This window comes from Durio zibethinus, chromosome 10, assembly GCF_047325235.1.
Source record: "Durio zibethinus cultivar Kanyao isolate XHJ-2024 chromosome 10, ASM4732523v1, whole genome shotgun sequence".
Taxonomy (NCBI): domain Eukaryota; kingdom Viridiplantae; phylum Streptophyta; class Magnoliopsida; order Malvales; family Malvaceae; genus Durio; species Durio zibethinus.
The window spans coordinates 27,830,136-27,847,213 of NC_143171.1; the positions used below are offsets into that span (position 1 = coordinate 27,830,136).

General features: G+C 33.3%; 3 protein-coding genes and 1 long non-coding RNA gene across 4 annotated transcripts; 1 reads left to right on the top strand and 3 right to left on the bottom strand.

The window, feature by feature from the left end:
• The first annotated feature begins 2,133 nt into the window (after nucleotides 1-2,133).
• On the top strand, nucleotides 2,134-6,264 carry LOC111292158 (uncharacterized). Its single transcript, XM_022884399.2, has 5 exons — nucleotides 2,134-2,670; nucleotides 3,391-3,427; nucleotides 3,554-3,790; nucleotides 3,900-3,947; nucleotides 5,622-6,264. The coding sequence occupies exons 1-5, from the start codon at nucleotides 2,369-2,371 to the stop codon at nucleotides 6,102-6,104; spliced, it is 1,107 nt and encodes a 368-aa protein (XP_022740134.2). The 5' UTR covers nucleotides 2,134-2,368; the 3' UTR covers nucleotides 6,105-6,264.
• Nucleotides 6,265-6,682: 418 nt separating this feature from the next.
• Nucleotides 6,683-9,978, bottom strand: LOC111292716 (glycerol-3-phosphate dehydrogenase [NAD(+)]-like). The gene is made up of 11 exons (XM_022885231.2): nucleotides 9,476-9,978; nucleotides 9,066-9,142; nucleotides 8,909-8,981; nucleotides 8,571-8,788; nucleotides 8,378-8,485; nucleotides 8,102-8,165; nucleotides 7,987-8,024; nucleotides 7,788-7,908; nucleotides 7,653-7,707; nucleotides 7,528-7,576; nucleotides 6,683-7,274 (listed from the first exon to the last, which is right to left on the bottom strand). Exons 1-11 carry the CDS (start codon nucleotides 9,687-9,689, stop codon nucleotides 7,092-7,094), a joined length of 1,200 nt encoding a protein of 399 aa, XP_022740966.2. The 5' UTR covers nucleotides 9,690-9,978; the 3' UTR covers nucleotides 6,683-7,091.
• A 454-nt stretch (nucleotides 9,979-10,432) lies between these two features.
• LOC149516635 (uncharacterized) lies at nucleotides 10,433-12,282 on the bottom strand. Its single transcript, XR_016345988.1, has 3 exons — nucleotides 11,627-12,282; nucleotides 10,859-11,543; nucleotides 10,433-10,449 (listed from the first exon to the last, which is right to left on the bottom strand). It is a non-coding gene; the product is annotated as an uncharacterized LOC149516635 (long non-coding RNA).
• Nucleotides 12,283-12,424: 142 nt separating this feature from the next.
• LOC111293446 (mitochondrial inner membrane protease ATP23-like) lies at nucleotides 12,425-16,259 on the bottom strand. The gene is made up of 5 exons (XM_022886179.2): nucleotides 16,181-16,259; nucleotides 14,442-14,563; nucleotides 14,044-14,181; nucleotides 13,841-13,924; nucleotides 12,425-13,070 (listed from the first exon to the last, which is right to left on the bottom strand). The coding sequence occupies exons 1-5, from the start codon at nucleotides 16,257-16,259 to the stop codon at nucleotides 12,936-12,938; spliced, it is 558 nt and encodes a 185-aa protein (XP_022741914.2). The 3' UTR covers nucleotides 12,425-12,935.
• Between the last annotated feature and the right edge of the window lie 819 nt (nucleotides 16,260-17,078).

Sequence of the window (17,078 nt, forward strand, 5' to 3'; positions counted from 1 at the left end):
CCAAGTTTTTGACCCATCCTTGGAGCTAGGGTTGTTATTTGAGGCTTGCACGTGCTAGGCATTTAGTGCTGGTTTCAATACACCTAGAGATTGAAGCAATGCAAAGAAAGAAGGATTTTGCTATCAACATGCAATTATGTCCTCCATTTAAGCTGAAAGGAGCTTGAGGCCATGTGATATTTTCCCTACTTTGCATAGAAAAGTTTATTAATAAGATTTCCATTTTCACTTGGCCAGTAATCTAAGCCAGGTTTCTCTCTCTCTCTCTCTCTCTCTCTCTCTCTCTCTCTCTCTCTTTTCAATCAGTGGGTTAAAAGTTATAGACCTTTCTGCACTTCTAGTTGTTTAAATATCGCTAAAATATGTTCTGCTACCCCACATTGAACATTTAAATCACTGTTATATTTTTTATACTACAATGAGACCGCAATTTAGATATAAAGAAAAAAAGTTACGGATATTAAGATTTTAAATTTCAAATTTATTGGATATCACATTTTAAAGATAATTGTATAAATCAATTGAATTAAATTACGAATTCAAATCACTTCAAATGAACAATTTCAATAAAATCTTTTAATTTATTATTTTACTACATTCAACTCTAGGTATTCGTTTATCTATAAAGTACATTGAATGTAAATGGTGATAATAAAGTTTCTATTATTCATATTAACAGTTACTCTAAGATAAAATATTTTTATGTGGTACTAATGATTTAATAATTATCTTTGTAGCTCCAAAATATTTTAGTTTATGGTCTTATCTATTATCTGAATATACTAAGAAAGATATATGGTCTAATGAGATTATTACAAAATATTTTTTCATGGGTGGGGCAAGCTCTTCTATTCTAGTTCATGGTGCTGCATTTTGGACTAACTACTAGTATGATTTAAACAAGAAATCTAGCAAAATTTGTAATTATGATATAATTTTTTAATTTATCACTAATTACGGTTACAATCGTAACCCGTGATAAAAGCGTATTAAGTATCCTAATTTTGTAAGTTCTAAGAAATTGGTCCCATTCCCATTTGTTCATATATGTCACTCTCACCTTCATTTCCATTTAGGTTCAACCTATGAAGTTGTAAGAAAAATATAGAAATTGTCTTGTCCAAAAATCCTTAAAACTGAAGGCTTTTTCTCCTTTGAGCTTGGGATTTTCTTTCTATGGGTGTTCACGGATAATGAGATTAATATGTCAATCAAATTCTCAAAAAAAAAAAAAAAACCCTGGAATCAATATTAGGAGTTTACAATGATAATCCTCAAGCAATGCTGGAAAACAAGAAATTTAAGGAATATCAGTGATGAAAGACAAACAAAAGCTAAAGGACATTGTAGGTGGTTCTAGTCATTGAAACTTAACTTATTTGTTTGGAAGTTACTTAATTCCTCATTAGCTACCCAAAACCAGCCTCTTAATCCAAAATGGAACCATAATCAATCAATTTCTTTATGGTTTCAAAACAAAATGTTTGGATTATATTTTGTTTAAGTTATACTTTTGCAATGATCAATGTATGCATATATACAAACAAAATTCTTATTTCATTCGAATTTTTTTAATCAATAGAATTCGAACATACTTTTAAATTGAAAATACATATATTTATTATTAAATCAAATGTTTACGTGTGATTTAACTATGATGACATAAAACAACAAAATTTGGACCTTTTTCCTTGGTAACCTTATGAATAAAATCATTTCAAACAACTCTAATGTTATATCCATTCCTTTTGCATTAGGACTTTAAGAAAAGCATATTAATCACCTTTCAAATGCAATCTTAAAGTTTTTTTTTTTTAATAAAAATACCATAATTTGAATATAAAAAAATTTTAGGTTTTAAAAACTTCAAATCTATTAGATATTACTATAAATAATGAATCTTATAAGGTTTTGATGTAATCAAAGATTCAAAGATCAAATGCTTCAATTAATCAACTGTATCCAAATGGGAGTTCACGGGGATGTTTAGGTATATTAGTAGGAACCCTTTCTCTATGCCATTTTTGCCACCAAATTTTCCTGTCCATTTCCCTTGACCCTACAACAGATTATACAAAATAAAAAATTTTTAAAAAAATCCAATTTTTATGACACAACAAAGAAAAAAGCAACCCTCCCATCATTTTCTCTCTCTTAAGTCCTCCTGATAGGCAACAAAGACCAAAATCCTTTCTGTCTTTTCCTCTGAACAAAGTTTTAATCTTCTGGAGAAAATAATAACTAAAAGCAAAAACCAAAAGAAAAGCAGGGAATGTCTATCTGCATCAATTCCAACTTCTGACCAAAACTAACAAAAAAGCTGGAAAAAGAGCAAAAACAGAGGAAAAAGACAGAGAAGAAAGCAGAGATGGGAGGAGTAACGTCTTCAATGGCTTCAAAGTTCGCTTTTTTCCCACCAAACCCACCTTCATACAAGCTTGTAACTGATGAACTAACTGGTCTTTTGCTTCTAAGTCCTTTTCCTCATAGAGAAAATGTTGAGGTTCTTAAGCTACCAACTCGGCGTGGTACCGAGATTGTGGCTATTTACATCAGGCATCCTATGGCTACTTCCACTTTGCTTTACTCTCATGGAAACGCTGCGGATCTGGGTCAGATGTATGAGCTTTTCATCGAATTGAGCATCCACTTGAGGGTCAATCTAATGGGGTATGCTCTGTTTTCAGCTGCGTTTTTGCTTATTCATTTTTTTTTAAAATTTTTTGTAAAAAGTTTGAAACTTTTCTTTTTTATTTGATGGGTGTTTTGTGGTTCTTGGCACCTGGGTTTTTGGTTTTTGTGTTTGTATAACTACATTTAGTTTGGAGTTGATTGCCTTTATAAGAAATGGAGATTTATATGTGAAAGGAGCTTGAGTGGGTGAAGTTAGCTGGAAATAGAGAAATGATTGGTGCTATGCAAGTTTTATTGGTCCCTTTTAACAGTGTGATTTAATTGGAAAGGAATTGAGGGATATGCTTCTGGAAGATAATGTCGCTAGATGGTGAACATGGAAATCAGTTCATGGTGTTGAGTGTAGGCAAACTGATATGCTTTTACCAAGTTTAGGTGAGAATTGTACAGATTATGGCTTATTTAGCGGTTAGTCTTATTCTAGTTGATACTTGATAGTTATTAGATTGCTGGTTTAACCTGATAACTTGTTTGTTATTGAAGCCCATCTCGCAATTAACGTTGTCATATTCTCATTTTAGCAGTAGCAGATTCTATTGTCTAGTGCTAGTAGTTATCACCTAGCCAAAGAGAGAGAGATGGAGTTGTTTGTTCATTTCTTTAGGAATTATGATTGATGTCTTTGAATTTAGTTTGGTAGTTATTAAAGAAATTAAAGTTAACAGTTTCTTATAGATTTACTGTGATATTGTGCAGCTATGACTATTCGGGGTATGGGCAATCTTCTGGAAAGGTATATAGCAAACTTGATATTGTTAAAAAAGGAAAGAAAAAAATGTTATCTTTCTGTAAAAAGGATATGGTTGTAATTGTGGAGCTGATAGGATTGTCTAAAGCCCATATTTTTCTTGTGTTATAGCCAAGTGAGCAGAATACATATGCTGATATTGAAGCTGCATATAAATGTCTTGAAGAAAGGTATGGTACAAAACAGGAAGATATCATCCTTTACGGCCAATCTGTTGGTAGTGGTCCCACTTTGGATCTAGCAGCTCGGCTGCCTCAGTTAAGAGCTGTTGTACTGCACAGTTCCATACTTTCTGGCTTAAGAGTAATGTATCCTGTAAAGCGTACGTATTGGTTTGACATTTATAAGGTAACAGAAAGGTTTATCAATTTGCTTGTCCAATTTATTCGGCTAATAGGATTTATTTATGTGAATATTGCATATATAATGTGTTCTTTATTGGGTTGTTTGTGTGCAGAATATTGATAAAATTCCACTTGTCAATTGTCCTGTTCTTATCATTCATGTAAGTATCTACAACCCTGACATTCTACATTATGATTTTATGTGTTATAAATTTCATAAATCTACCACATGCACGTATATCCCCTAGGTTTTTGATATTTAAGCCATTATATTATTTATATGATTCTTATCTTTTTCCATTGAATTCTTTGCAATGATGATGGAACTTAATGAACTCACTTGTTTTTCTTTTTCCTTTTCCTTTTCTTTTTTGAAGACTGAGTTCATCTGAACTTGGTTTACGTTGAATGTGAAACCGATATTGGGAGATTAGATACTTATGCACTACTTGATTTGTTCTTCGTCATATGATGTATTCTGAATTTTGAATTTTGAATTTCAGTATTTTGTTTTTCCTACATGTTCTTTTGATCTGTTTTAATAACTTGGCTGTTCTTACCAAAAGTCTCCAAAACCACTTTGATTGGATAACGAACTGAGCTTTTATCCAGCAAGTCTAAACAAAAATATGGGGATATCAATGAGTTTTCCACGTCGTCCTTCAATGTTAGTTCACATACTGTCATACCTTATCATCGATTTTTCCGTTGAATGTTTCTTGCTTAGGAGTTCCTTTTGAAGGTCCATTTCTTTCAATCAAGTCTGACAAATCTAGATCTGCAGTGGTCTTTGGCCCATGCAAGTGTCTCAAGTACAAACAAAAAGTTAGCTATCATGACAGTAGGTAAAATTGCTATTTTTGGAGGATTTGGCAATCCAGGCAAAGTAAATTAATTGCAGTCCATATAATTAAGAATTCTTGCATCTAAAACATGTATTCATCTTCTCAAGTGAGTTGGAGGTATTTTTGCTAGAGTAGTGTGATTGAACCATTTTTTGTATAGGATTTACTTAGTATTTCAATATTAGTTATTCTTCAGGTAGTCAACGAACACGTATGGAAAACAATGAAGGCCCAACAGCTCTTGTTTGATACCTCGAAAGAAGAAAAGATAATAATCTCTGCTATTACTCAGCTTTTATTGGGGCCAAAGTCAAATTAGATCAGATTTTCTGTATGTGGGGAAGATTTTAGTCTGGTTCGAAGTGAAAAGAAGTGATCTATCTGGACCCCATTGGTGGCTAACCTGGATTACTATGCTTGATTTTTGGTTTTGAAAATCATGCTGTATGTAGACATTGCTGAATTTTTCTGTATGTCTCTATCATATATGGTTTGGCTTTTTTGATTTTTTTCTTTTTAAATTATAGTATCATGGATAATTCCATTAGGTAGTGGATGGAATATCTGCAGTCACTGAAATTTAGTTTTCTTGGCTCCTTTTGCATAGCTTTTGTTTAATTAAAGGTAAGTTTAGTTTTCCTCATCCTGTATCTAATATCATGTATGAGCTGGGATTAATATTATGACCAAATTATTCAATTTGTTGATTTCCTTGAATATAGGTTCACTTTCATAGTGTATAGAATGATTTGAATATGCCTTTTACCAAAATTTTGAGGGATCGGCGGATGAAAAAGAAATCAAAGAAACCAAAAGTTCTTTGGTTTGTAAATATTATAAGATTTTCTGTATCTGTCTTCATTCATTGATCACTAAATGATAACTGTCTAGAAGATTGTTTGCAAGTTACCCCTAAAAAGTAAGGTGAAAATGATTTCCTATACCACTAATTATAGCTTTTGAGGCCAGTCTTTTTATATCATTGTGTAGGGAACTTCAGATGAAGTTGTCGATTGCTCTCATGGTAAGCAACTTTGGGAACTGTGCAAAGAGAAGTATGAACCACTTTGGCTTAAAGGAGGGAACCACTGTGATCTAGAGCACTATCCTGAGTATATAAGGCATCTGAAGAAGTTCATATCAACTGTTGAGAAATCTCCTTCTCAAAGGTACAGTTCTAGGAGAAGCACAGATCAATTTGGGCAGTCTCGGAAAAGTACGGATGTGTTTGAGGTTTCAAGGAAGAGTACTGATCGAAGAGAGAAACCAAGAAAGAGCACTGACCGGCTGGAGAAGTTGAAAACTCAGTCTAATAATATGGATAAGCTAGAAAAATTAAGAATCTCTTTCGATCAATTGGAAAGGTCTCGGAGGAGTGTGGATTGCCTTGAGAAATCCCGAAAAAGCATTGATCACCAGTTGGAAAGAGCTCGGAAAAGTGTTGATCGGTTGGATAGAATACGAACTGGGTAAAACACTTTCATGTAAAGATATACATGCATGCATACGAACTGGGTAAAACACTTTCATGTAAAGATATGCATGCATGCATGCATGCAAGTGTTTGGTGTTGTGAGAAATTCATTCAGGTTTTCTTCTTTTCAATTTATTATTATTATTATTATTATTATTATGGTGTTTGGGGCTGTGCAGTTGGCTTGTCCTTTCATAACACTGGCATGAAATATGGGTTTGGTGTTATACTGCAACTCTTATGTTTGGCTATGACATTGACCCCTTCTTAACCATTGTTATCACAATCATCTCGTAGACACAAGCCAGTTTTTCATCGTCGTGGCATTTCATAGCAGTTCTATGTAAAGTTGAAACAGGCCTGACCAATGACCACCCTAGCTAAATGGTAAACTACAAACAGGCATTTTCATCTATGGAGAAAGAATAGATGAAGGCTCCAATGAGTTCATGCATGTTATTCACAGGATTTATGTATTAAGCAGAACAAATGGTTTCCCATTTGGAGATGTTCTAGGTGGAATGGAGGGCAAGCAGTAACATAAAACCAAACCAAGTTTGAATGAGAAGGTCAGACATTTTCATGAGCGAAATTTTATTCAACTTTTTTCATAGTAAATTATGTATTTCACTTGGGTATTTCAACACTCGATGATTATTATGCAGGCTACAAGGCACAGCCATATTTATCTAACAATCATAAGAGAACAACCAGTGGAAAAAAAGAAAAGAAAGAAAAACACCAGACTTTGGAACCTTCATTCAAAAGTGTCAAAAGGCCACCTTGAGGCATCTCAGAAGCTTCCTAGAATGTGAATTTCAACCCTCCAATCCATTTTGTTGTCATTGGCACGACATTTTGCTTGATTACCTGTCCAAAGTTTTTGTTGAAGTCTTCTCTTTTATACTTGCTGACTGATGAGCAAACTAAGAAAGCCACTTCTGTGAACTGAAATTTAAGATATTTTAGTTTTATCCAAGAGCATTTCAAAGGTAACGGGTGGAGTCCTCTAATAGGGATAACTTTGGTTTCTTCTCACTATATTCAACTATGGCTGATGGTGGAAGACGACCAACACAGATCTCATGTACTGTTGCAAATAGAGGAAAGAACTCTAGCCATCCACGGTGGCTTAAAACTTCGTAGAACTCTCTTGCAGTGGATACACCCTAAGTATAAGAGAAGAAAATCAGGTTAAAGATTAATTCAGAATCAACGTAACACTGCTAGAGAACTTAAACATTTTTCTATCTGTTAGATTCCCCGGATACATATGGACTCTTATTCTTTAGCACAAGGATAAGAACTGTTGTTGTAGTGAAATGTCAATCCTTTCTTTTTTCTTTTACCAAGACATATGTTAGCGTTTGAGATTTACTCAGAATTTTTTTCAGGACCATGCTTTGCTTGTTTAAGATCTACCTGTAATTTCTGGCCCTGCAACATCTCGGCCTCAAGCTCGTCAAAAGATCTGTAGATGAATAACAGTATGGTCACATTTGCATTTTATCCTGGTAAAGCTTGTTCACCAAATGGTTAAGACTAACCTTTTTCCTCCATTCTTAGCAAATGCCTCAGCAACTTTTCTGTTTCTTCCTCCCACTGCCACAAATGGCGTAATTTTAGCATGAAAGTAGACTGATTTTCTCAAATAGAAGGTATGAAGATATCTGCTTTCTTACAGCATGTTGTGATGACATCAGCAACTCCACAGCTTTCAAAGAAGGTACTATCCCTAACAGATGAAAATAACAGCTTGGAGAAAGCTCTCATCTCTCTCAGGCCAATTCTCATTATTGCAGCCTAATAATATGTATAACAGTGAAAAAAGAGACAGCCAGATAGAGGTAAGATCTAAGTTAGAAAACCATATGTACGAACCTTCGTGTTATTTCCCATGTTAAGTCCATCCACAAAACCTGTAACATTTGGAAGTAGGATCGCTATTAGTTCACAATTTAGAAGGATGAAAACAAGACGTTCTTGTGCTATGTACCAGCTGCTAGGGCCACAACATTCTTCAAAGTCCCACATAGTTCAACCCCTTCCACATCCTGTACCTGTTTGTTCATAAACACAAAAAGCAGATATATTTCTTAAAAGTGCATTACAATTTTGATCTTTTATGCTCTCTTCTATTCAATGATTCGTCCAAGGCTTTATACGACCATTACGATTTATAGTTACATGTAGACTAGTAGTAGCTGTAAACAAATCCATAAATTTGATGTTAATTGAAACTTGAAAGAAAAAACATATCAATAGTACTCACAGGAGTGACCATGAAATAAGGGGTACTGAATAATTGAACCCATTGTTCTGCAATGTCTCTATTGTCTCTGTACCCAACTGTTGCTTCACTGAACTTCTCCACAGCAATCTACAGGCTCAACCGATTGCTTTTGAGAAAATCAATGGCAAAATTACATTGTATGTGAATTTCTCAAGTAAAATCAGCTGATTACCTCGTTTGCAATATTAGCCCCCATCAGAACAGAGCAATTGATGCCAAGAAGCTCGGAGATAAGAGTGGAGATCATGCAAGGGCCTTCCATCTTGACCTCCATCCCTTTAATAAGGGAAATAGCCTCAACATCTCCCCTCACTTTACCTACAAGCCTCTTGCATATACCCTCCATAAATTGATGGGGGGTCACAAAAACCAACATGGTTGCATCTTTAACTGCACAATTTCCATTATGACCGTAAACAAAGTAAACATCTATCCCTTAATACAAGCACTAAAAAATCTAAATCAACTAAAATATTAGAAGAAATTTAAGGAGAAAAGGAAACTAACTACCTGCACTGTCGAGGTCTGGATCCGCAATGACATTTTTACCAAGCTTAATACCAGGGAGATACTTAACATTCTCCTGTGAAAGAAAACAAGTCCAGTTACAAGTTGAGAAAGTACAAGCGCAAAAAAGAATTGCGAACGAATTTCTTCAACTGCTCACATTAGTTCTGTTAATGACATCTGTAAGCTTCTCACCACTTGGCAATGTCTCCTCAAACACCCACATCCTCACTTCATCTGAATTTTCATTACAATAAATTCAATTCAAAACTGAGCTTTGTAGAGATCCAAATTATCTAAAGCCTTAAACTTCCAAAAAATATTATCATTCTCAATTTCTCAATACTTTTTAAAACATGGTTTATTGAAATTTCAATCATTCAACTATATGAATTTCACAATTTAACACCTTTGGTGATCTTGTCCTCAGTTTCTAAATCAACCAAAGACAAGTTATCATGCAAAATGAAATAGAAAAAACCAAGTACAACAAATTCTATTTAGTACCATTCAATCATTGCATGAAATCAAAAAATGAAAAAAGAAAGAAAGAAAGTGGTGGGCACATACCGTGAAAAGAGTTGAGCTTGAGAGTGTTAGAAGCAATGAGTTTAGCAGCAACACTACCCCAATTGCCACTACCAACAACAGTGACCCTAGATTTATAGCCAACTCGACCATCATTACCAAAACTGTTTCCGGTGACATTGTTATGGGATGTTGCAGTTTCAGTCTCGCCCTCCTGTGGGACTGTGACTGGGGCTTGTTCAAAGGCAGGAGCCATGAAAAGAAATGGAGAGAATGAAAACAAGAAAAGATGAGTGGCAATGAGGAAATGAAGGAGTTAGAAAAGAGAGAAAAAGAAGAAGAAGAATATAAGGGGAAAGGAGAGGGCATGAGGGCGGAGATGACAGACAGGTTTTCGTGAGAAACTATGAAACAGTGTTATCTTTATATGCTTCCTGTTGTTGAAGCTGACGATGTACACTATGCTTTCTTAACTTTCTTCTTCTGTGTTCGGTTTCTCTTAAAACTACCTGTTTTTTCCTGTTTCTCTCTCTGTGGGACACCTTATTCTGAAATTTTGTTTTTTTTTTTAATTATTTCGGATTCAGATTTTTTGAATTTGACATTTGAATTATTCAAGTTGGAGTTATCATGGAGCCATTTGTCATTTGATGGCACAAATTTAACCTTAATGAAAATGTCTTCAATCTATGGATGTTATTAATAATATTAATCTTAGACAAAAACTAGTTCTCAAACTCAAAGCTGTTAAGGCTAAGAAAGAGACAGAGTGAGAGAAACAAGCAGTGATCCTGGTTCATGGCCTAATGAATCGTCAAGGAACTTGACTTGGGTCCATAGTCCATAACAGAAATATCTGAGCTTGCTAATTGAGAGGATGCCAGGCCCCCTTCCAGTGGCTCAATATTATATTTTAGCCCAACAGGGTGGGTCAGATAAACCAGCAAACAGGCTACCTTTTTTCCACATGGTTCATGCTTCAGCATTTTCCTGCTATTCCCTATCCACATGCAACTCTACATACAGCACATTTCAGAACCAACTTGATTGGGAGAAGAAATAAAAAAGGAAGGGCAATTGTTAAATATTAACGCTATTAGCCAAGAAGATCCAGGGAAAATGCTGTTATTATTATGCCTAACATTTAATAATGAAAAGTACTAGGCAGACAGAATTTGTGGCTATTCCTTTGGTAACAAGGGTCCAGGGCCTTTTTCTTTCAGGCATGGGACCTTTTTACTGTTGTTAGGAGTGGGAGATAGAGACACAGATTTCATTTTAAGCAGTTTATTTTCATAATATATGGTGGAAACATAAAGCAAATGAAAATCCCCTTTCGGCGGTTGTCGGTCAGGGGTGAATCAAAGTCTGCACTTTTGAGATAAAAGAAAAAAAAGTTCATGCAGATTCAGTCAGGTATAGGACCTGGATTGTCTTATGAATTGCTCATTATTGGTTCAAACTGTGTGAAAAACAATGATGTTTCTTTCTGCAATTTGATAGGAGTCCTTGCCAAAGAAAATAGGCCTTGCTCCGGACTTGACTGCCATAGCCTTTAATTTGGTTTGGAACTGTCCTTCACTCTGGAAGAGATCTGACAGAAACACTTGATTTACAATCTCCATTTGATGTTCACAATAAGAAAACGAAAATATTGCAATTGATCATCTCTGCTTCCAGTTTAAGTATTTATATTAACAAAACTGAAGATAAGAAGAGGAATTCTTCACTTGAACATTGCTCAGGTGCCCACAGCGGCGTGTTCTGTTGGTAGAGTGCTAGTTCTTATGATTAGGGTTCAAATCCTGACAACTTTAAGGATAAAAAAGACATATAGCCCAGGTGGCAAGAAGTAACCTAGATATAAAAGCGATCAAACAACATGCTTATAATTGAGTCATGACAAGCTGACAACACTTAAATTAGTTCCCTGTATGAAAAGATGGGGGGGCAATGGGCCTCATTTAGGGATCAAACTTGTTGTGTACAGGCCGTCTCCTGTGAGGAAGCGAATAATCCTCAGTCCACAACAGAGACTGAGGCACTGGCTCTTGTTCATGCACTTGTTTCCCTCTCATTTCTTGATGCTGCTCCTCCATCATTCCTGCAACTGCAAACAAAAACCAGTAAGCAGTAATTAAGCCTCATTGCTTATCTGACTCTCAAAACCACGCAGAAAACAACCTCAAATACCTGGCCTGGCAGCTGATACTTGGTGTTGACCAAGCAAGTAAAGGCAAATTATAAGCCTGAGCACCAACCCTGCCATCATATCAATCCTTCCCCATTCTCCTTCACACTCCCCTGCTAATATGAACACTTTCTTGTTTTGCAACAGATATAAACTTACTGGCCTCTATATATATTAACCATATCCTACCTGGATAATGTGATAAAGACTAGAAAGGGGTCCACAGAGGAAGAAAAGGTCAATAGAATATTGAAGGGACATGTAGCATATAGCTGAATCTAGCTACCATGGAAAGTTTGAAGAAGCATGTTGGAGGGTTTCTTTTTGTTCTTTCTGAGCTTCTAAAGCGATCCATTTTTCAAAAAAGAAATAAAGCAGTGCCGCTGCCATCATGTGGTCCATAACTTTTGAAACAAAACTCTGCTTATTTACACCTATCTACATTTTGGATTGAAGCTTCATCCGTTCATGATTTCATGGTTTTGGATTGATGACTATCAACGTGGAAGGAAACACAAATGTGAATGCAACGGATGTAGTCTTTGACTGACAACTACAGGTAATAGCAAAGTGCATTTTCTTGGTCAGCATGGAATAGCAAAAGTGTTTTTCATGATATGAATAGATTTTGCCCTTTGCTCAAATTGACTAGACCAAGCAAAAAATATGAATGACCACGTTAGCTTTAATTATTTAAACATGTAAATTGGTTCATTCTTGATAATTTATTCCTTTTTTTTTTTTTGACCATGAACCTTGATTCCTAAGACAAATACAGCAATCATCACTCTGAAGGGCTACTGCAATACAGGAGATCAAAATATAAAACTCCATCAGAAATCAGTTATAAAAGGACAAAGTTCAGATGCACAGGTCACTAAAAAGCAGAACTCCCTTTGACTTGTGAGGTCATTTCTGAAGAACATATGCATATCTTATTTGTCGTGCATGAAAATGAATGAATCGAGAACCAACAGCATGTTATTAACCCAACTAGAATCCACAAAAGAAAAGGGATTTGGGGAGAGTGAAAGTTAATGAATCCAGCAGAATTGGTATAAACAAGAATTCTTATTCTCTTAATCAGACCTCAATAACCATTAGTGTAGAATTTGTATAACATTTGGAAATGGTACAACCCTTTTCTTTCAGTCATCTCCAAGAGAGAGAAATGAATATTAACTTTAGATTGAAATGCATGCAATTAAAGAACCAGGGCTTCTTCCTATTCAATACAAAAATAGGATTCATTCCAGAATCATTTGAAATGAAATGCCAGGCTTAACTGTGGGGGATTGATATGACTGAATTTCATGGAGCTCTGTCAAAGGGCTTTGTGTCATTGTAACAGATATCCCACATTGCCTCCATGGCATCCTTTGCAGCTGCTTTGGAACAGAAAGGGTTAGCAGTCACTGATTTCATAACTCTTCTTCTCAGACATTCCTTTAAAACCAAAATATAAATTACTTAGATTCTACAGAGAATACAGAAGAAACTACATCAGAAATACCATAACTAAGTTAAAGTAAATGAAGAACAGCATATCTTCAACAAAATGTAGAGAAGATCACATAAGGTAAAACACAAAAGGAACTGAAAAGAGTTTTGCATAAATAAATCCCTAGTGGATAAGGTCTGTTTCCGTCACAAATTTCTTTATTTCTAGCTCTAAAAGTGCAACATTATAACAAGCTGGAACCAAGGGTGGGTAACTGGGAAGATGAAGCTATGAAGGGCTGGTTCAACATTGTATTTCTCAACATGAATCTGTTATGCACAGAGGTTGCCACTCCTCTTCGTCTTCCACATCTCTGCCTCATGGAGATATTTTGCTATTTTACACAAATAAAATGGAAGTATGAACAAGGAATTGAGAAGCAGATGATGAGCTCTTCTTAGAGAACTCAACCCCTTAATGTTTGATTTGAATTCAACTTCATAGCACAACTCCAACTTAAGACTTCGGTTTATAGGCTAACCCTCTTACAAGATAAGAAACCTTTTGAAATAAAACCAACTGATAGACAAGCTAGAGATAAACCTAAAGTAATTTCAAGGAATTGCGCAAGTAAAATACGATAAAATAACAAATAACTAAGTTCAAGAGATAAAATCCACCACCCTTACACTTATTTAAATTTAAAATACCACTTGAGACAGATTTTAAATATAAAGTTTTCTACTGAAACAAAATAAGGGGGAAAAGAACTCACTTGTTCATGGCCCCTTATCTTCATAAAACCCCGCAGCAATTCCCGTTTGTAGTGGCAATCATCACTTAGATGGCCAGCACGAATCTGCAATAATAGAAGAAAAAGTTAAGACCTCCATTTACCAAATGTACCAAGAGTGTCCAGAGGTGAGGAGAACCAAATGCAAAGCATTAAACTATGGTAGTAGTCAGTTTGACACACACCTCACTACAGGCATGATGAGCACAATTTGTCCAGTCCAAATTTGCTGCGCGGCATTCATCATATGCATGAATAAGACCATGTATAACTACTTGATTGACCTCGTCTCGCAAGCTGACATACTTGCTACACACCACTATCTAGAAACGCATACACGTAAAAGTTTAAAAAAAGAAAATGCATTAGCTATAATGAACAGTTACATCAAGTTCAGAATCCTTGGAAATGATTTAACCAGAAAAAAAATGTTCATACCAGCTTGTCAACAGATAGAAAGGCACTATGACTTGAACTCATTCTTTAACAGTCAAAATTACCATGTTCAATAAGCTGCCTTAGTTGGACTAATTCTCAAAGCACTATTTCTAACATAAAGGAAAATAAGCAAAAAGATTCTTACTGCTTTACCAGGAACATAGCCTCCACCCATCTGCCTATTGCAATGAACTGCCTTGATGAAATTATCCCCTAACTTACACCCATCTTTCTCCATATGCTTCTTCAAAATTTTCACCATGGGAGCTACTCCAAATATATACATACACAAAAATAATAAAAATAATAATAAATGGCTCATTCAATCATATATAGCAATGTTTGGTATTATAGATTTGATAATTCGTATATTAATGTCATGCAAATTATTAAAATTTATTTATTAATATCTAATTTTACACGAAAATTATTTTTCATTGTTCATATCAATATGAAACTTGAAATATAACATTTTTGTTTTATTAAATCTATATATAATTATTACTAAAATTTTAAATTATATTATTTTTTTATTTTATATTTATACTATATTCATGTCACATCGTTATGTCATCTCATTATGTTGTACTTTATATTAACATAACTATATAAAATGCAAAAAAAAAAAAAAAAAGAAATTACACAAAACTTGGAAACTGACAAATTCAGTCCAAGCTGGAAAAGAAATTACAAAAATCTTGAATTCTTTGATTTCCTTCATGATAAATCTTGGAAACTGAATTGATTAAAAACAGAACCTAAAACCCAGAAACCCTTAAACCCAGAACCTGAATACTTCAATCTTGAAAGCAACAAAGTTTGACATTTGCAAAGAATTAACATCAGTTCTGAACTGGGTATTAGCCAAAACCCCAGAAAAGGAACAAAATAACACTAAACCCTTAACACTCCATTCTAGTAAAGCAACAAAGTTGAACCTTCCCCAATAATTCTGAAATGAGTATTAGCCCAAACCCAAAAAAGAAAAACACTAAAACAAGGGCCCTTTGGAGATGGTTTTTCTTGTGTTTTTTGTTTGTTTTTTTAATTGGAAGCATATATGTTTAATAGGTTTTTTTTTTTTTTAAGTCTCCAAAAATCGAAAATAAAATTTGAAAAAGTTTTAAAAATTATTGAAAATATATATAAAAAAATTGATGTAATTACAATTTTGGTAACGTTTGTTATTTTGTTACCAGGCACTGTTCATCCGTTGGGCTATGTTACATTATAGTTATCATCTTATTCCTTCCCTCATAAAATATTTGGACTATATTGATTTTCATAAAATTAAAAAAAAAAGTTTTGACTATTAAAATTAAATTTTTAATAAAATTTAAATTTTTTATATTAAAAAATTATAAAATTAAAATATAATTATAAAATATAAAAAATAAAAATTTTAAATATTAAATATTAAAAATATATATTATTTTAAGACTAAAAGAAAGACAAAAAAATAGAACAGAGATAGTATAATTTATAACTTTAAGCATTTTTTTTTATAATTTATAGCTTTAAGCATTTTTTATGTTTTTAAATTTTTAAATTTTTGCAACCAAATATTTTATCAAATTCAATAAATTAAAAATAAAATAAAAATAATATGAGAATCAATATTTAATACAAAAGATAAATTTTTAATTTTATTAAAATATTTATATATTATATTTATTTTTAATTTATTTTTTTAAATATATCTTAAAAAATAGATATAATTTTTTAATCCATCAATAAAATCTAAAAATTTTGAAAATAAAATAATTTTTCATAAAACAAAACAAAATTTTCAAAAACATAAAACATACAAACAATTAATAATTGAAATCCATGAAAATTATAAATTTAACAAGGAAAAAAAAGATATAAAAATGAAAACTTTACTCTGGAGACTTGTTTGAATCATGTCTTGGCATTCCTTAATGATGCATCCTCTAGATTTCATGTAGGATTCCTCTTCCATTTTTCTACGTTGGGTTTTTGGGCAGAGAATCAAGCAGCTCATTAGCCCGTGGGTTTGGTTTTTTTTTTTTTTTTTTTTCTCCTTCCCTTTTAAAGAGCTGTCAGTTAGCATTTTTATTTTATTTCGTTTCTAACGAGATGATTGAGATGTGGTAAGTAACACGTAGGTGAGTCACATACATTTTTTTTTTTAATTTTAGATTACATTAATTTTGTTTTCATTCATGATATGCTTAATTTTATCTAAAATGATGAAAATATTATACTCAAAATTTGACAAGAAATAAAGCATGTCATTTTAATACAAGGTTTGTGGTTGCTTCTCGTGTGGACGAAAACGTTATTTGTAATAAAAATAAATGACATAAAAAAATTTAAAATTATGATCTAATTTTTTTTATTTTTTATACAGTCGATTTTAAAATTACGAGAGGTAAAATATAATTTATTGTTATTATTGTTATTTTTTAGGGTTTCTGATGTAAAATGCTTAAATTAGATCAAGGCAAAAGGGTAAAGCCCCATCACCATATATAAATAAAATGACAAGTAAAAGTACAACCCTTAATTTTTGAAGCATTTTTCTATCTTATACTACTACTCTTGAGTTTAATATTGATTCAACACATAATAATCGTGCTCTTAAAATAAAACAACGATTTCGTTGTTCATTGTCTATGCACATGAAAATTGCATTGTAGGATAGATTAAAAATATTATCTCTTATTAGTATTATTTTGAGTAGACTTAACAATTCATATGTTGATATCGTATAAAATATTAAAATTAGATATTCATATCATATTTTACATGAAAATTA